The 21448-nt window shown below is 38.9% G+C and overlaps 1 protein-coding gene across 5 annotated transcripts in view; it reads right to left on the bottom strand.

The window, feature by feature from the left end:
- The window catches only part of MTMR2 (myotubularin related protein 2), a 110337-nt gene that overhangs the window by 75689 nt on the left and 13200 nt on the right, over window positions 1-21448 (bottom strand). The window contains exon 1 of one of the 5 annotated variants that reach the window (XM_061440160.1): window positions 18869-19188. The exons of the other annotated variants lie outside the window; for them this stretch is intronic. Within the exon in view, the coding sequence (XP_061296144.1) occupies window positions 18869-18873 (5 nt within the window). The 5' untranslated portion in view covers window positions 18874-19188. Of the gene's footprint in view, window positions 1-18868; window positions 19189-21448 lie in introns of those variants that run through there. 5 annotated transcript variants of the gene reach the window in all.

The raw sequence follows: 21448 nt of genomic DNA, 5'->3' as shown, positions 1-21448 counted from the left end.
GGAATGGCATGCAGACTCTCTAAGTTCTTTAGCCATCTCATGCATCTGCACCTTTGCTGCTGACTCTGCTGTCTTTGCCTGTAATGTCCTTCATACACTTCCCTGTTTGTCCCTATCCATCTTATAAACATAACTGCTTCTTCCTTCAATGTACACTGTACATATTTCTATTGCAATACCTGTAAAATTTTATTGTATTTACTCATCTATGAGTCCCTCTTCTCCGACATTTTTGTTGTTGTTTGCTATTCCAAGATCCTTCACCAAAGATCGTTTCCTCAACATGCTTATAACAAAATATGTAAAGCGTCTAAAAAAAAGTAGCACCACGTGACTAACTGCTATTATTTACAACAAATGTTATTACACAGAAACTACCCCACCCCAAGTCAGATTAGCTGCATAAATTTAAAAATTATAGTGGCAATGTTGCTGTTTCACTTCTCATTATTACTACTTCCAGCTGTGACATACAAGTCAGAACACAAATGTGCCTCAGTGACTATACCTTAGGCTTATAAGGGGTCGGGGTGCTGAGGAGACAGCAAGAACTATAATTAAAGACCTCGTATTCACAAAATAAGAAATTATATTTTGGAAAACATTATGTTAGACAATATGGATTCAGAAGTGAAAGACATCCAACTTGAAACTGATAATATAAAAGTAACTTTTTTCTATACTAAAAAGCTCAAGTGTTCTATAAAGTAATAAAAAGGAGACATGGTAGTACTACCAGAAGACAACTAATTATGTCACCAAAAATAACCTTTCTCTGGAAAAAATCTGAGTAAAAATTAACGCTCTTTTGCCTATTATGTTTTCCACAGAACTACTTTCCCAAAACTGTTTACTTCAATTTGACAGCCATTTCAATTGCATGAAGTCATGTCCATTAAGGAACAGTTTATATTATTTTTTCTTCTTCCCTTCCTTTCTTTCACATTGAATATGATTTTTATTTCCCATTTTCATGTCTCACTCTAGCTCAATACACTTTGGATGAAAAAAGCCAGAATCAACTCGTAACTGGATGTTCTCAGTGATGTTAGTCCCATCACTTTTTAATATATAATATTCAAATCTATAAGAATAATTTTCTTCTAACATCACTCCAACAATTATTTAGCACTTGCATTCATTATGATGAAAGTGCATACACTGCTACCCAATTACCTCCAAATCAAATTAAATCTCTTAACAGTATTCAGAGTGCCAAGGTGCTCCACCATATCTAATTCTAGCTCAAGTTTACATTTCACTCCAGCCAGACACACCTGTTGGAGAAGGCAATGGCACCCCACTCCAGTACTCTTGCCTGGCAAATCCCATGGACGGAGGAGCGTGGTAGGCTGCAGTCCATGGGGTCTCGAAGAGTTGGTCACGACTGAGCGACTTCCCTTTCACTTTTCACTTTCATGCACTGGAGAAGGAAATGGCAACACACTCCAGTGTTCTTGCCTAGAGAATCCCAGGGATGGGGGAGCCTGGTGGGCTGCCATCTATGGAGTCACACAGAGTCGGACACGACTGAAGTGACTTAGCAGCAACAGCAGCAGACACACCTGTTCCTTGCCACTGGTCATGAGAATCAGTCTTCTCCATTTCCACTCTAAATATTTTTTAACTTAGTCTCCAAACTGTCTTCTCTTCTGACCAACTCTGGTTTTTAACCACCTCAAACTTATTCTGAAGGTATATTTTCCACAATAAATCAGTCCTGTTATTCTTACTGATTCAATAAGTCATTTCAAAACCTTTGTAATTGGTTATGTTTATATTGATGTACTGTTTATACTGATTCAATTTTCAATATTGAACTGTCTATACTGATTCACTGCATAACACACATATTTCTTCAAAAAAATTAACAATTATAAAACCCTATATACAAAACTTTGCTGTACATCTGGCTGCAGGATGTAGCTCTTCTCTGGCTGTCCCCAGATTTCCCATACCAGACCCAACTCCTTCCTTAACTACCTTCCCCTGTCGCCTAGAAGAAATGGAGTAGCCCTCATAGTCAACAAAAGAGTCTGAAATGAAGTACTTGGGTACAATCTCAAAAATGACAGAATGATCTCTGTTTCCAAGGCAAACCATTCAATATCACAGTAATCCAAGTCTATGCCCCAACTACAGGGGCATATGGTTGGGGCATGGACTTTAGCTTCAGCAAGAAGAAGCTGAAAAAGCTGAAGTTGAACAGTTCTATAAAAACCTACAAGACCTTCTAGAACTAACACCCAAAAAAGATGTCCTTTTCACCACAGTGGACTGTAATGCAAAAGTAGGAAGTCAAAACCTACCTGGAGTAACAGGCAAATTTGACCTTGGAGTACAAAATGAAGCAGGGCAAAGGCTAATACAGTTTTGCCAAAAGAATGCACTGGTCAAAGGAAACACCCTCTTCCAACAACACAAGAGAAGACTCTATGCATTGACATCACCAGATGGTCAATACCAAGAATAGACTAATTATATTCTTTGTAGCCAAAGATGAAGAAGCTCTATACAATCAGCAAAAACAAGACCAGGAGCTTACTGTGGCTCAGATCATGAACTCCTTATTGCCAAATTCAGACTTAAATTGAAGAAAGTGGAGAAAACCACTAGACCATACAGCCATGACCTAAATCAAATTCCTTACGATTATACAGTGGAAGTGACAAATAGATTCAAGGGATTAGATCTGATAGACAGAGTGCCTGAAAAACTATGGACAGAGGTTTGTGACTCTGTACAGGAGGCAGTGATGAAGACCATCCCCAAGGAAAGAAATGCAAAAAAGCAAAACGGTTGTCTGAGGAGGCCTTACAAATAGCTGAAAAAAGGAGAAGCTAAAGGCAAAGGAGAAAAGGAAAGATATACCTATCTGAATGCAGACTTTCAAAGAATAGCAAGGGGAGATAAAACAGCCTTCCTCAGTGATCACTGCAAAGAAAGAGAGGAAAACAACAGAATGGGAAAGACCAGAGATCTCTTCTCTTCAACAGAAGCACAAGATATTAAGAAGAGGTAGCAAGAATACACAGAAGAACTGTACAAAAAAGATCTTAATGACTCAAATAACCACAATGGTGTGATCACTTAAGTAGAGTCAGCCATCCTGGAAAGTGAAGTCTAGTGGGCCTTAGGAAGCATCACTATGAACAAAGCTAGTGGATGTGATGGAATTCTACCTAAGCTATTTCAAATCCCAGAAGATGATGCTGTGAAAGTGCTGCACTCAATATGCCAGCAAATCTGGAAAAGTCAGCAGTGGCCACAGGAAAGGAAAGGTCAGTTTTCATTTCAATCCCAAAAAAAGGCAAAGCAAAAGAATGTTCAAAATACCACATAATTGCACTCATCTCACACTCTAGTAAAATAATGCTCAAAATTCTCCAAGCCAGGCTTCAACAGTATGTGAAACGAGAACTTCCAGATGTTCAAGCTGGATTTAGAAAAGGCAGAGGAGACAGAGATCAAATTGCCAACATCTGCTAGATCACTGTAAAAGCAAGAGAGTTTCAGAAAAACATCTACTTCTGCTTTATTGACTACATCAGAGCCTTTTACTGTGTGGATCACAACAAACCGGAAAATTCTTCAACAGATGGGAATACCTGACCACCTAACATGCCTCCTGAGAAATCTGTATGCAGGTCCAGAAGCACAGTCAGAACCAGATATGAAACAATGGACTGTTTCCAAATTGGGAAATGAGTAAGTCAAGGCTGTATAGTGTCACCCTGCTTATTTAACTCATACGCAGAGTACATCATGTGAAATGCTGGGCTGGAAGAAGCACAAGCTGGAATCAAAATTGCTGGGAGAAATATCAAAAACCTCAGATACATAGATGACACCACCCTTATAACAAAAAGGGAAAAAAAACTAAAGAGCCTCTTGATGAGAATGAAAAAGTTCAATATTCAAAAAACGAAGATCACGGCACCCGGTCCCATCACTTCATGGCGAATAGATGGGGAAACAATGGAAACAGTGACAGACTTTATTTTCTTGGGCTCCAAAATCACTGCAGATGGTGATTGCAGCCATGAAATTAAAAGACACTTGCTCCTTAGAAGAAAAGCTATGACCAACCTAGACAGCATAATAAAAAGCAGAGACATTACTCTCCTGATAAAGGTCTGTCTAGTCAAAGCTATGGTTTTTCCAGTAGTCATGTATGGATGTGAGAGTTGGACTATTTAGAAAGCTGAGCGCCGAAGAATTGATGGTTTTGCACTGTGGTGTTGGAGAAGACTCTTGAGAGTCCCTTGGACTGCAAGGAGATCCAACCAGTCCGTTCTAAAGGAGATCAGTCCTGGGTTTTCATTAGAAGGACTGATGCTGAAGCTGAAATTCCAATACTTTGGCCACCTGATGCGAAGAACTGACTCACTGGAAAAGACCCTGATGCTGGGAAAGATTGAAGGCAGGAGGAAAAGGGGATGACAGAGGATGAGGTGGTTGGCATCACCGATTTGATGGACATTAGTTTGAGCAAGCTCCAGGAGTTGGTGATGAACAGGGAAGCCTGGCGTGCTGCAGTCCATGGTGTCACAAAGACTTGGACACAACTGAACTGAACCTATACGAAACACGAGATTACAGAACAGCCTCTGCCCTTGAGACTTCAGCCAGAAACAGACATTATATACCACGTAGGCACATCAATAATACCATAAGAGCTACAAATAAGGGCTAGGGGGAAAAAAAAAAAAACTCAAAGAAAATGGTAATAACTTAAGGATTGGAGAAAAGAAGAAATACATTCAGCTGAACCATTTGAAACTGAGGGAAAAAAAAAAAACTCAAAAGTAGGGGAAGATAGTTTCATATTCCTTCTGGAGTTACTGAGGATTTTTTAATATATACACCATATATACAGTATTCCATTTCTATTAAAAAATTTCTTAGGACATAGAGCAAACATTTTGTAAAAGAGACTATGTCTTAGGGCTTCCCTGGTGGCTCGGTGGTAAAGAATGCACCTGCCAATACAGGAGACGTGGGTTCAATCCCCGATGTGGGATGACCCCATATGCTGCAGAGCAACTAAGCCTGCAGGCCACTACTATTGAGCTTGTGCTCTAGGAGGCTGGTAGCTGCAACTGCTGAGCCAACGAGCCACCAATTACAGAAGGCCACGCGCTCTAGAGCCTGTGCTCTGCAACAGAAGCCATGGCAGTGAGAAGCCCGCGCAGAGCAGCTAATCTCTGCTCTCTGCACTAGTGAAAAGCCTATGCAGCAACAAAGACCACCACAGCCAAAAATAATAAATAAATAAATAAATATTTTTTTTAAAGAGAGACCATGTCTTATGTGAATGACAAATAATACACAACTGGTGGGAATCTTTTTTTTTTTTTTTGACTGCTATTTCCCAAATGGTTAAAGAAAAAGTTGTTGAGAATTAAGAAACCAGGATTTTAGTCCATTCTAGCTAACAGTAGTATCTGCAGCCTTAATCCCCACTCTCCATTATAGCTCCATTATCCGTGAAAAGTACCGATTTGACTATTTTAGTGGTTAGCTTTTTGATGGTCAGATACTTCTTTGAAAATCTCATGAAAACTATTCCCTGAACTGTTTCCAACGTCAGGAACTTTAAGGTCAAGAATCATGTCTTGATGGCCTCTTTTAGTTCTAACATAGTCCAGAGCTTCAGAAATGAGTATTCTACCTTTTGAAATATTCACACAATTATCTATACAAATACTGAAAAATGAAATTGTCCAAAAGGCATATGTGCATGTATGTGTATATATACGTTAAGTGTTTTCTAATTAGGTAATCAGAGACTTGAATAAATTTTATTTAAGACTCACAGCCTAAATAGAAATATTCCAATATTGTATTTCATACAACCGAGTCAAAAGGAAACTAAATCCAACAGCTACACTTATTTTACAAACTCTGGGCTATCACTTTGTAAACTCAACACCCCAATTACAGATAAACAGAAATAATACTCTATCAAGAAATATTTTCATTGTTTTAATATCAAGTGACTTTTATCAGAAACTATTTACCTTTCACTGTTTAAGTATTTAAACAATGAAATTAAATATTTTCATTGTTTTTATATCAAGTGATTTCATCAGAAACGATATCTTTTAAAATACACTTGAAAAACATTTTAATTAGCTAAGTAATGATTCTTTTTTCCTTTTTTGAAAAAAAAAAAAACCACCACAGATGGGCCACAGAAGTCTTCCCATCATGTCACTTCAAGTGCAATGGAAAGACCTTCACCGTCTGCCTCCCTGGCCCTACCACACATCATCAACAGCTTCCTCCATTCAGATTCCTGAGCTTAACGATTCTGTATCAAACATCATAAATTTCGAAACATATCTGTAGTAATTTATGGGAGACACCTCCATAAAAATATACATACAGTTGGTTAAGTTACCTTTTCTAAATAAATAATTTCATCAGAATGAAGGAGAACACAAGAACGTAAGCCCAGTGACTCAGGAGCGTCGTCCTTGCCCATGGCTGCCGTGCCCAGGTTTACGAGGCTTCCCGGTCTGTGATCTGCACTCTTCACCTAACCTGTGGCCTCAGCACACTGGACTCATTATTAGCTTCAGTGGCCTGACTCACTGGAGTGCTTAGCCTCTGCCAAGGTGAAAAACGAAAACACATGACTTGGAGTAATCTTGGTACTTGCATTTCTGCCAACACGCTCATGTTTCTTTCAAACACCACATGTGCTTTTCCTTCACCAGTCTCTTTCCAAATCTGCACACCATATTCCATTTCTTAAGAGTTTAGCTACCTTCCACATTACAGCAAATTGTCTATCTTCAATGGTTCCATTTGCTTAGTACCCACTCCTTCACCAATTCCTTCCATTTTGGCTTTTGACTCTACCAAGTCTTTAAAATGGCTCCTTAATATATTTATCGGAGAAGGCAATGGCACCCCACTCCAGTACTCTTGCCTGGAAAATCGCATGGATGGAGGAGCGTGGTAGGCTGCAGTCCATGGGGTCGCTAAGAGTCAGACACGACTGAGCGACTTGGCTTTCACTTTTCACTTTCATGCATTGGAGAAGGAAATGGCAATCCACTCCAGTGTTCTTGCCTGGAGAATCCCAGGGACAGGGGAGCCTGGTGGTTGCCGTCTATGGGGTCACACAGAGTCGGACACGACTGAAGTGACTTAGCATTAGCAATATATTAATTAATGATCTGAATTTTTTTTTTTTAAAAAGGGTCTTTACCAGTTCTCATATTATAAATTCAGCTCTAATTAGCATATTCTTTTGGTTATTTCATATCCAAGTTTAATTTCATCAATACTGTTGAGCACCTATTATATGCAAGATACTACTATTCTAGGAGTTACTAGGTATTAATACAGAGATAAACAACAAGGTTGCTGCCCCTAGTGAACTTTCACTCCAGAGTACTTACTGCACAACACAATATACAATACAAAAAATAAATAAGAGAGAAGAACTTAAGGATCTGGACTAACGGCTTCAGAAGGTTCTTTGGGATTGGGGAAAAAAATGACCTTTAACACTCCTATGGCCACTGCTGAGTTTTCCAAATTTGCTGGCATATTGAGTGCAGCACTTTCACAGCATCATCTTTTAGGATTTGAAATAGCTCAACTGGAATTCCATCACCTCCACTAGCTTTGTTCGTTATGACGCTTCCTAAGGCCCACTTGACTTTGCATTCAGGATGTCTGGCTCTAGGTAAGTGATCACACCATCATGGTTATCTGGGTCATGAAGATCGTTTTTGTATAGTTCTTTGTATTCTTGCCACCATTTCTTAATATCTTCTATTTCTGTTAGGTCCATACCATTTCTGTCCTTTATTGAGCCCATCTTTGCATGAAATGCTCCCTTGGTATCTCAAATATTCTTGAAGAGATCACTAGTCTTTCCCATTCTATGGTTTCCTCTATTTCTTTGCACTGATCACTGACAAAGGCTTTATTTGCTATTTTTTGAAACTCTGCATTCAGATGAGTATATCTTACCTTTTCGACTTTGCCTTTAGCTTCTCTTCCTTTCTCAGCTATTTGTAAGGCCTCCTCAGACAACCATTTTGCCTTTTTGCATTTCCATTTTGCACTGCCATTCTGATGGTCTTGAACACTGCCTCCTGTACAGTGTTACAAACCTCTGTCCATAGTTCTTCAGGCACTCTAACAGATCTAATCCCTTGAATCTATTTGTCACTTCCACTGTATAATCGTAAGGGATTTGATTTAGGTCATGCCTGAATGATCTAATGGTTTTCTCTACTTTCTTCAATTTAAGTCTGAATTTGGCAATAAGGAGTTCATGATCTGGGCCATAGTCAGCTCCCAGTCTTGTTTTTGCTAACTATATAGAGCTTCTCCATCCTTGGCTGCAAAGAATATAATCAATCTGATTCCAGTAATGACCATCTGGTGATGTCCGTGTGTAGAGTCTTCTCCTGTGTTGTTGGAAGAGGGTGTTTGCTATGACCAGTGCGTTCTCTTGGCAAAACTCTGTAAGTCTTTGCCCTGCTTCATTCTGTACTCCAAGGCCAAATTTGCCTGTTACTCCAGGTAGCTCTTGACTTCCTACTTTTGCATTACAGTCCCCTATGACAAGAAGGACATCTTTTTTGGGTAATAGTTCTAGAAGGTCTTGGAGGTCTTCATAGAACCATTCAACTTTAGCTTCTTCAGCATTACTGGTTGGGGCACAGACCTGGATTACTGTGATACTGAATGGTTTGCCTTGGAAACAGAGACCATTCTGTCATTTTTGAGACTGCACCCAAGTACTGCATTTCAGACTCTTTTGTTGACTATGAAGTTACTCCATTTCTTCTAAGGGATCCGTGCCCATAGTAGTAGATATGATGGTCATGTGAATTAAATTCACCCCTTCCAGTCCATTTTAGTTCACTGATCCTAAACTGTTGATGTCCACTCTTGTCATCTGTTTGACCTCTAATTTATTTTGATTCACGGACCTAACATTCCAGGTTCCTATGCAATACTGCTCTTTAGAGCATCGGACTTTACTTCCATCACCAATCACATCCACAACCAGGCATTGTTTTCGCTTTGGTTCCATCTCTTCATTCTTTCTGGAGTTATTTCTCCATTCTTCTCCAGTAGCATATTGGGCACCTAGCGACCTGGGGTGTTCATCTTTAAGTACACTCATCTCACACGCTAGGAAAGTAATGCTCAAAATTCTCCAAGCCAGGCTTCAACAGTACATGAACTGTGAACCTCCAGATGTTCAAGCTGGATTTAAAAAGGCAGATGAACCAGAGATCAAATTGCCAACATCCACTGGATCATCAAAAAAGCAAGCGACTTTCAGAAAACCATCTACTTCTGCCTATTGATTACGCCAAAGCCTTTAACTATGTAGATCAAAACAAACTGTGGATTATTCTTCAAGAGATGGGAATACCTGACCACCTGACCTGCCTCTTGAGAAATCTGTATGCAGGTCAAGAAGCAACAGTTAGAACTGGGCATGGAAAAACAGACTGGTCCCCAACTGGGAAAGGAGTACATCAAGGCTGTACATTGTCACCCTACTTATTTAACTTACATGCAGAGTACATCATGAGAAACACTGGGCTAGATGAAGCACAAGCTGGAATCAAGACTGCCGGGAGAAACATCAATAACCTCAGATATGCAGATGACACCACCCTTATGGCAGAAAGTGAAGAGGAACTAAAGAGCCCCTTGATCAAAGTGAAAAAGGACAGTGAAAAAGCTGGCTTAAAACTCAACATCAAAAAACAAATATCATGGCATCCGGTCCCATCACTTCATGGCAAATAGATGGGAAAACAATGGAAACAGTGACAGACTTTATTTTTGGGGACTCCAAAATCACTGCAGATGGTGACTGCAAGCCATGAAATTAAAAGATGCGTGTTCCTTGGAAGAAAAGCTATGACCAACCTAGATGGCTTATTAAAAAGCAGAGACATTACTTTCCCAACAAGGGACTGTCTAGTCAAAGCTATGGTTTTTCCAGTAGTCATATATAAATGTCAGAGTTGGACTATATAGAAAGCTGAGCACCGAAGAACTGATGCTTTTGAACTGTGGTGCTGGAGAACACTCTTTGAGAGTCCCTTGGACTGCAAGGAGATCCAACCAGTCAATCCAAAAGGAAATCAGTCTTGAATATTCATTGGAAGGACTGATGCTGAAGCTGAAACTCCAATACGCTGGCCACCTGATGCAAAGAACTAACTCACTGGAAAAGACCCTGATGCTGGGAAAGATCGAAGGCAGGAGGAGTAGGAGACTAGAGAGGATGAGATGGCTGGATGGCATCACCGACTCAATGGACATGGGTTTAAGCAAGCTCCAGGAGTTGGTGATGGACAGGGAAGCCTGGCATGCTGCAGTCCATGGGGTCGCAAAGAGTCGGACATGACTGAGTGACTGACCTGAACTGAACATTTGAAGTTAGCTAGAATATAGAACCATGCTCCTGGGAAGAAAGGTTATGACAAATCTAGACAGCATATTACAAAGAAAAGACATCACTTTGCCAACAAAGGTCCATATATTCGAAGCTATGGCTTTTCCAATAGTCATGTACAACTGTGAGAGTTGGATCATAAAGAAAACTGAGTGTCGAAGAATTGACATTTTTGAACTATGGTGTTGGAGAAGACTCTTCAGAGTCCCTTGGACAACAAGGAGATCAAACCAGTGAATCCTAAAGGAAATCAACTCTGAATATTCATTTGAGGGACTGATGCTGAAGCTCAGACTCCAGTAATTTGGCCACCTGATGTGAAGAGCCAACTCCCTGGAAAAGACTCTGATGCTGGGAAAGACTGAGGGCAAGAGGAGAAGGGACAACAGAGGATGAGATCATTGGATGGCGTCACTGACTCAACGGACATGAGAGTTTGAGCAAACTCTGGGAAACAGTGAAGGACATGGAAGCCTGGCGTGCTGCAGTCCATGGGGTCACAAATAGTCAGACACGACTTGGCCAACTGAACAAGAAGAGGAGGAGGTTCAATACGGTCTCAAAAATTTCACTCAATAAACAACATAAAAAAAAGAAAAAGAATTAGGAAATTCAAGACATTTTAAGGCCACTGTTAGAGGCAGACCACTCTGGCTGAAGCATGAGATACTTACAAGCTCAATCAGATATATAGCAGAAAAGGTAAGATGTTATTAGATTGTACAAGTCCTAAAAAATAACCTGATATCTAGATGGTTCTGAAAGCAGTGAGAAGACACTGAAAAGTCTCTGTGCTTGAGGAAAATCATTTTAACAGTGGGTCAAAGAATGGATGATGACAGCAGGAAAACCTATTTGGAAACTATTAGGAGACCTCCTCAAGGTAGCGGTATTAAGGGCCTAAACTAGCAGAGAAAGGAAATAGGAGTGGATGCAAAGGACACTGGAGACAGAATCAACAGAACTCAACAACTGACTTAAGATGATCAGAGAGGGAGAGAAAAGGGTCAAAATATGATCCCAAGTATTGCTTATGGAGAAACCAGTGTGCCAGTTAGACCAAGGAAAGTAGCTAACAAGGTTCTTCCTGGCATCAGGGCCTCCCCACCCAGCAGTGGACCAAGATTTTACATGTTACTTGGTCAAGCACCTGTTCGTTCATTCATTCAGGCAACTTTGACTTACACTACATTTCTCTAGTCCATTATGTTTCCCATTCTTCCACACAACTATTTCATATGGTCTTTTCTTTCCCCATCCTCTATTGCCCTCTCCATCTTCAATATCAGTAGGTTACTTAGATTCCCATTTCACTGAAAAATCCAGAAGTATCAAAATAGATCTTTCACAGGCTCCCTCAACTACAATCTCTTTGCACGTGTGTCCATGTACTCCGCCTTTCCTTCTCTTACTGGAGGGAAAGCATCCATAATTCCATCTAAAGCCAGCTCCTCCACTAAACTATTATCTCCCTTCATCTTTGCAAGAAAATCCCTGCAGCAATTTTCCCTCTGGTTCTTGCAACAGAAAAATTTTCTTCTCCTCTCAGTCATTCCAGTCAACATAGAAACATGCTATTATTTCTCTTAACTTAACTCCTACTGATACCAATTTGCTTCTTTGAGCTTCCTTATGGCAAAACTCCTAGAAACAGAAGTCTACTCACTGCTTCCAACTCCTCACTTCTCATTCTCTCTGAACCTGCTTCCAACAGGTGAACCAAAATGCTTTTATCAAGCCATCAAGAACTCCACTTCGCGAAAGTCAGTTGTCAATACTCAGTCCCCATCTGTAAGCAGCATTTGACAGAGATGAGCCTTCCTTCTTCAAAGACTTCCTATCCTCGGCTTCCCAAACACTGTACTCTTATCGCTACCTCGTGAGCCCCTCTTCCTCTCAGGTCTCCTATGGTGATTCCTTTTCTCTTCTGAACCTCCTAACACTGAATTTCACCTGAACTCTGTCCTTGAAACTCTTATCTTCTCTATGCACATCTCCCCTCCTTAATAATCTCACCCAGTCTCATAACTTGAACATCTCTAAGTTGATGAGCCTAAATTTAAACACCATCGCACACTTTTCTCTTGAAATCCAGATTCTAATTACGAATTTACTTAACACCTTCAGGTGAACATCTAATATGCCCCAAACCAAATTCCTGCTCTTCCTGATACTAGCTCTAACATCTTAGTAAATAGTAATTCTAACCTTCTCTGGGTTTCCCAGGTGGCGCAATGGTAAAGAATCCGCCTGCCAATGCAGGAAACACAGACTCGATCCCTGGGTCAGGAAGATCCCCTGGAGAAGGAAACGGCAACGGACTCCAGTATTCTTGCCTGGGTAATTCCACGGACAGAGGAGCCTGGTAAGCTACATTCTGCAAAGAGTCGGACACAACTGAGCACATCCTTCTACACTTTCTTGAGCCAAAAACTCTAGTGTACTTCTGACTTTTCTCCTATACTACACGGTCAGTCCATCAGGAAATCTGCCTGGTTGCACCCTCAAAACAAGTCTCTTTACTCTTCTGGCTACTATCATCTGCCTTCTGGATGATTCCAACTGCCTACCAACCAGTCTCCCTGCTTCTGCATCCTAGTCTGTTCTCAACACAGCAGTCAGATTAACATTCTGAAACATCTGACATAGTAACCCCTCTGCAAAAAACCTCCCGCTCCCCTCCCTCAGCACTCAGAACAAAAGCCATTAAGTCCTTAAAATGCCCCCAAAGCCTTCCACAATCGCCCCTCTGCTTCTCTGCACTACAGCAACAGTGGAGCCCTCGCTGTTCCTCAAACACACCAGGCAAGGTCCAACTTCAAGTTCTTAATATTTTCTGTTTATCTGTAACTCTCTTCTAAATATTGCACTTCTTCCTTTTTCCAGCCTTTTTACTCAAATGTTGCCTGCGTAGTGAGACCTTCCCTGGCCATTCCATTTAAAATTGCGAACAACTCCAAACCCACCCACTCATTCTCTACTCATCCTCCCGGCTTTATTTTTCCAAATCTGATACACTTGTTGTTTTACTTATTTTCTGTTTTCTCCATTTAGTTAATACTCAGTGAGTACTTACTTACCATATGCCAGGAAGACTTCAAATACTGGTAAAGATTAAATAAATGATGCATTCAAAGAGTTTAGCATACTACCTGACAGAAACACCAGAACAATGTAAAATATTATTTGTATCTAATGGAGACTGGAATAGCATGCCTCCTACTATCATCAGAAAACTCCAGTTTTAACAGAATGAGGTTAAATGCGGGGCTGGAGAATTAAGAAAAATGACACTCTCAGCAATTTGATCCTTAAAGAAACAAGAAGCTAAATTATCCACAATCGGATAGTCTCTGCCAGAGAATATTTAATACAATTTATTTAAAACATGACAAGAAAGCAAAAATAACTTCTGGAAAAGAAAGTTTCATATTTCCCTTCTAGCAATCCGTTCCAATTATTAAATCACTGTTGGAAACATAAGACCCTTTCTACTTTCATCACAAAAGCTGTGTACTATTTTATTTCATGACCAAAAAAGGATATCTACCATTATGTGTTTAATAGTGGATTACTATAAGTAACCATACTGAAAAGCATCTTCACAATAAGAAGCATGGGACATTTTGGCAGATGCCGACACATAACTAATCTCTCATTCTAACTGGGACATGTAAGTTTAAGCTACAAGGAAAGAAAGGAAAATTAGGTCTCATGAGTCACGGAAAGTCATTTAGCCTCTCAGAGCCTCAAGTTCATACTGCAACAGGGATAAAAATACTACTTGCTCTTCTTATCTTACTGGATGGTTACAAAGACCAAGTGAAAATAATGTGAAAATACTATCTAAGCATTAAAATTATTTTCTATATAAACACCATTACTAGGGGTACAGGGGGAGGACCAGCATTCAACACTGATAACATATTAAAGTGAAGCTACTGTTAAAATGTTTCAGATATATATGGGGCTATCTAAGAAACTAGGCATCAGGAAGACTTTCTAGACTAACACCATTCCTCTCAGATGATTCCTTGAATTATATACCCTCTCACCACATTCATCTTTGCTTCACAGCTACTTCCTACAATTCTTTGCTAGTGTTTTCAAGCAAGCTTATGATTTCTGGTTAGGTAAAATGCTCAAACTCAATAAATGCTTGCTCATCAAGAAAACTTCAAAAATAAAAATCAGCTCTTTAGAGATTAGCATTTACAACATATCTATTATATTTAAAATGACAGTAATAGAATATTAAGCCAGATAAATTTATACTAAAAAAAATTTAAAAGGATAACTGATTTATAGGAAAAGACATTAAATAAATATTTGAGATGATCAAATCTATCATTACAAACAATAAACTGTTAGTCACTCAGTCGTGTTCAACTCTTTGCAACCTCATGGACTATAGCCTGCCAGGTTCCTCTGTCCATGGAATATTCCAGGCAAGAATACTGAAAAGGGTTGTCATTTCCTTCTCCAGGGGATCTTCCCAACCCAGGGATCAAACTGGAGTCTCCTGCATTGTAGGCAGATTCTTTACCATCTGAGCCACTAGGGAAAACCGTCAGACAAACAATAAAAGACCTGTGGAAGTCACTAAATGTCCCCCCCCCCAAAAAAAATACATCATCTTATTTTTGATAAAATCCAGATTGAGTAGAATCTGTCACACAAATGAGAAGATGACATATGGAATCACAGGTTCATGGTCCAGATACTTTTTTTTTCATGACCGATTAGTATCATTATATTCACCAAGTGATTTCAAAAAGTGAAGATTAAAATAACTGTAGTTGTTGCCATTCAAATTAAATTATAGCCATTCCATAGTATCTGCTTTAATCACTAAATGCCACCTCCCCCCCATGACAAAAAAGATTTCTCCAAATATAAGCACACATGAGAAACACAACTGTTTCCAAACTTAGCAATCATTCTCCACTATCCATATTCCCTTTAACTGACAGGCTACCAAAAGGGTCATTTCCTATATCCAGTGCCTCTTCTTTGGAGTGACCTCCAAAATGGTACAGGAAGTGTTGAGAAAGTGAGGGCTTTGTGAACGATGACATTCAATGACATTCAATGAACTCAATTCAGTGATGACATTCAAGTCATAAGGAAGATGTGAGGGGTGGAGCTGCTGTACAAGATGGTCTCAAAAGTTCAAATCTGAGATCCTGTGACTCAGAGCACACAAATCTTAGACATAAAATTCTAAGACTACAAATAAAGAGCTATGGTTCTAACTATTGGAAAAATTTGCTAAACTGGACTTTATCATTTTTTAATATTCCTTTCAGCTCCTGATAGTCAAACTGCCTCTGACTATCCCTTCCTAAACACGCACATGTACACATACATACAAATAAACTATTGTCCCATATGAAAACATGATTCAACGACTTCGCTGTCAGTATGAAAACATGATTCAAAGACTTTGCTGTCAGTATTACTTCTTAGCTATTTTGCATAAACTTTCCTATAAGAAGGCTGCCACACAGCACCAACATCATGCAATTTTATTCATCTTCAATTAGCATTGGCATTTTTCTACCCAAACCTTCAATCAGGATCATTAAGAAATAATATCAAATTATAATTATTTTTTTCCTATAAATCCTTTAATGGAGGTACAAAAAATCACCAAAGAGGTTCAAATATCTAAGCCATAAATAAATAGAACATTCGCTGCATAACCTGCAAGTAATTATCACGGTTCAAAATAATGGAGAGGTAAGTGTACTTTGGCGCAAAAGCAATCCTAATACCTCAAGAGTAGGCAAAACAATTTTTGCCCTCAACAGTAGTAATATCTTTACTTAAATTAAGTGCACTATGTCAAAAAAAAAAAACCATAAATAAAACACAGTTTAGAAATTAATAAAGTTGTTATAGAGAGAATATTTTCTCAAAAGCAAGCTGATTAAAATATAACTAGCACTGTGGAATCGGAGAAGGCAATGGCACCAGTACTCTTGCCTGGAAAATCTCATGGATGGATGAGCCTGGTAGTCGCTAAGAGTCAGACACGACTGAGCGACTTCACTTTCGCTTTTCACTTTCATGCACTGGAGAAGGAAATGGCAACCCACTCCAGTGTTCTTGCCTGGAGAATCCCAGGGATGTGGGAGCCTGATGGGCTGCCGTCTATGGGGTCGCACAGAGTCGGACACGACTGACTCCACTTAGCAGCAGCAGCAGCAGCAGCACTGTGGAATACTCTTGTTAATAATACTAATTATTCTACAGATTTATTCATATGTAGACTGCTTTTCTCAAGAGGCTAAAAAAAATCTCAGAATAAAATTGCCATTATGTGCTTACACTCTAAATTCTGATTCATTATATTATCCTTAGGAAGAGCAGTTAAAGATTACATGAACACGCAAACAATTCACATTCACAAATGTGCTTATCCAAATTTGCAAAGCCACAGCCCTCGTAAATGAGAAACCACTTTCAGCAGAATTCTCCTCTTTAAACCATTTTTCATTCTACCCTAAACTATATTATTCTCTTTACTCCTAATTTAAAGGAATCAAGTCAGTATTATTTTAATGTTAATGTCTGGCTCCACAAAATAACCAAATGAACATCTACACATATCCATGAAAGAATAGAACTTAGGTATATAGACAGTAAGAGGGGCAAGAAAGCAAGGGAATTTCAGAAAAAAAAATCTGCTTCACAGATTACACTAAAGCCTTTGACTGTGTGGATCACAAAAAACTGTGGAAATTCTTAAAGAGATGGAAAATTCTTAAATACCAGACCACCTTACCTGCCTCCTGAGAAATCCGTATGCAGGTCAAGAAGCAACAGTTAGAACTGGACATAGAAAGACAAGTTGGTTCAAAATTGGGAAAGCAGTACATCAAGGCTGTATATTATCACCCCGCTTATTTAATTTCTATGCAGAGAACATCATGTGAAATGGCAGTCTGGATGAATCACAAGCTGGAATCAAGATTGCTGGGAGAAATATCAACAACCTCAGATATGCAGATGACAACACTTTAATGGCAGAAAGTGAAGAAGAACTAAAAAGCCTCTTGATGAAGGTGAAAGAGGAGAGTGAAAAAGCTGGCTTAAACTCAACAGTTGAAACACTGAAATCATGGAATCTGGTCTCATCACATCTTAGTGATAAGTGATGGCTTTAGAGTGTAAGGAAGATGCTAGATATCTAAGTATTTCATAATAGTACAGTGTGGAAGTGAAGGGGTATAAAAGATGCAACAGAAACGCAGCAGAGAATACAAATGGCAAATAGAAGGGGAAAAAGTGGAAGCAGTGACAGACTTTATTTTCTTGAGCTCCAAAATCACTGCAGACAGTGACTGCAGCCATGAAATTAAGAGACACTTGCTCCCTGGAAGGAAAGTTATGAAAAACATAGTGTATTAAAAAGCAGAGACATAACTTTGCCAACAAAGGTCCATCTAGTCAAAGCTATAGTTTTTCCAGGAGTCACGTACAGATGTGAGAGTTGGACCATAAAGAAGCTGAGTGCTGAAAAACTGATGCCTTCAAATTGTGGTGCTGAAGAAGGCTCCTGAGAGTCCCTTGGACTGCAAGGAGATCAAAGCAGTCAATCCTAAAGGAAATCAACCCTGAATATTCACTGAAGGACTTATGCTGAACCTGAAACTCCCAATACTTTGGCCAGATGATGCAAAGAGCTGACTCAGTGAAAAAGGCCCTGATGCTGGGAAAGACTGAAGATAAAAGGAGAAGAGGGCAGCAGATGAGATGGTTAGATAGTATCACGAACTCAATGGACATGAGTTTGAGCAAACTCCGGGAGACAGTGAAGGACAGGAAGCCTGGCTTGCTGCAGTCAACGGGGTTGCAAAGAGTTAGCAGGACTTAGCGACTGAACAACAACAAAGAGAAGCATAATACAGGACAGCTCTAGTCATACTATTTTTCAATAGTTCTGCCACTATGTCAGCCAGAGTGACATAGTTTTCTTTCCACCACAAGATCAAAACAGAAATCCCATCATCTGACTCTTAGTCATTCCCACACATTTACTGGTCTGCTGTTATTTTAACAGAATGTCTTTTTCCCTTGCTACACTATTCCTAACAGCAGTGTTCCACCCTTTTGGTCTCAAAAGCTCTACTACTTCAAAGTGTAGCATTTTGATGAACAGAGTTATACAAACTAACTATTGGTAGGCAGGCAGAAGTTACTTTTTATATGCTTTTCATAACAGTATCATTAAATAAGATAAGGTACTCCCCACTTTTCAATTATTTGTTTCAATCAGATTTTAAGTTATACTTATTGGTGAAAGTTATAATTATTCTTGAGAATTAATCAGGCTAAAAACTTGCTCCTTAGGACAGTCATGTCTAAACAAACAAATCTGGGTACCTACACAGAAGTATTTCTTACCTCATACTACTGAACTTACAAGCATCCCTGATAATGCTGCAAAAGCAGAAAAATCTGTCTCCAGATACTTGTTCCTGTTCAGTTGCTAGTAGGGGTCACTTATCACATTCAAATATTCCCATGCTTCAAAGTACCCATCAGTTTCCTTGCCAGGATGGAGACTTGGAATCTCTACCTTCACTAAAGGACTCAGCCATCTCCCCTCTGGTCTTCACTCTCTCCCTCTCCCTTTGTGAAGCAAGAACTTCCTAAAGTCAGCTGTTTCATACCCTCCCCTCTGACAGTTAATGACATCACCCATGTGTCAGGGACTAGGGATAGTGTTGAAAACAGATTCATTTTCTTCATGGGACTTAAGAATACAACGAAGATGCTAGATATCTAAGTATTTCGTAAGAGAACAGTGTGGAAATGAAGGGATATAAAGGATGCAGCAGACACACAGCAGAGAATACAAAACTCAGAGCACAGATGCAGACTCAGGAGCACTCAGGAGCTGAAAACATGAGCAGCAGCATCACAAAGACTTGATTTCACCACTTAGCAGATAATAATTCAGGCAAGTTACTTAGTCGAACATCTTTCTTTATAAAATAAGGTAATGATACCTTATTAAGACCATAATAAGGATAAAAAAACACATGACCTGTAGAAAGTAATTAGCGCTAAACTCTTAACTTGTAGAAAGTGTTAAACCAATAGCATTGTGAAAATACAAGAGTACCCTGATCAGAAGGGAAAATAAGATAAAATAAAAAATAAAGGTCTCCTTTCAAGTAACCCACTGATTAGATTAAAATGAAGCAAAGTTCTTGGCACTAAAAGTACTTTTCACTCAGATGTGCACTGTAAAATGTCCTCATTTGACTAAGATAACTAAATGTATAAACTTTTAAGCTTAAAATAAAAAGTTTTAGTTAATGGACAAATCACTTAATTCTAAGCACAAACATCAAGGGGAAAATTTTTTAATATATATAAATATGTACATGTTACACACATGCATACACGTATCCTGTGTAACTTCTGACAGATTCAAACAGAAGACTGGCCCAAATAAAACCAATTCCATCACCAGCATTTTTCAGTGTAACTACCAGCAATGTACCAACCCTCCTGACTCTGCTGCCCGTAATGGAATTAATTAGCATCACTTTATTGTCCAACACACCAACACTTGGTGTATTTCACAATAACAAACCGAAAAATAAAATTCAAGCATCAGAAGATGCCAAAAAATAGATTTATACTCCTCTTAGTTCTGATTTAATAATTCAAAATCCAGTAAAAAATATTTCTATTATAGCAAAAGAAAGTGTTTGTGATAATTAGGGGTGCAGATAAATATGCCCACACTTTACACTCCTAGCTCAAGTACAATTCACCTATCTTTTCACATATCCTAATCAACTAATGCCTCCCAAGAATCTGAGAAAGCTTGCATTTCTTTTATTTCCAGTTACTATTGACCACAGTCATTACAGTAAGATTTAAATCACTTGCCTTATATAAATGGCTTCACTCCTACAGCCATATTAATTTTTCTTCAGTATTCCATGGGAAGAAAAGGTTCTTTTCAAAGAAGTATTCTCCTGTAAGTAATGTCCTGAGCACATACATAGCATGTTTGTCCAAGAACATTAAAGAATGTACTCTACATTCTAACTGTGAACAGGCTTTTCTAGAAATGCAAATTTTGCTGTCAATACTTACACAATAGACTACAGTACATAAGCACTGTTCATGCTCTATTCATCATTCTGTTGAAAGTTTTATTAAAAATAAATAAAAGGCCTGCACTGTGTATAAAGCACTTGGGATACAAAAGACCTATTGTCAGAATATTTGTAGGATCTCCAAAACAGAAAAACGACTCCCCAAACAAATTAATTACAAATTATAGTAATTATTTTTTTAAATGGTACACCAGAAACCTGAATTTTTTTTTTTTTTTTTTTTTTTACTTAACCAACCCATAGTTTAAAAGAGGTGGCACAGTTATCTTATCATCATGGCATCTGATTAACAAAGATGAGACTACATTCTGTATTTTTCATAGAAACAAAGGGAATTTGAGCTCTGAGACAGCTGGTGCAAGTTGACATCTGGAAAATCTCTAGGTTCTAAGGTACATGCAACCTTGGTTATAGTTTAATTTTTATTATTTTAGTTTCAGATCTACCAACTACATTTTCCTAACTAAAAGATAGGACATATTATTTGGTAATGCAAGAGAAAGTACGAAAAACCAGGTTGCATAGAAAATAGTTTACATACATCTTTTTTTCTACAGAGTACAGTTTCTTCAAAGATCTTATCTGGAAATATAAATAAATAGGTGAAAGCCAAAGTATTCTAGCCAAAAGGAATGTGCCCATGGAGGATGGGGTAAGAACTGGAGAGCAGAAGGGACCATAAGTTCCAACACCCTCAACAACTGCTTTTTAAAGAGTTTCTCAGAACCCCTTCAAAAATCCTGATTCAAACTCTGATGAGAGTAGAAATTAAAACTCACATGGTTTCGTACAAAGCCTAGAGAGGGAAAGCTACGTATAGATCAGTTTAGCTGAGAAAGATTAT

The sequence above is a fragment of the Bos javanicus genome, chromosome 15, assembly GCF_032452875.1.
Source record: "Bos javanicus breed banteng chromosome 15, ARS-OSU_banteng_1.0, whole genome shotgun sequence".
Lineage (NCBI taxonomy): Eukaryota > Metazoa > Chordata > Mammalia > Artiodactyla > Bovidae > Bos > Bos javanicus.
Note: the sequence above shows the minus strand (reverse complement) of the source record. Positions and strands in the feature narration are given on the sequence as shown.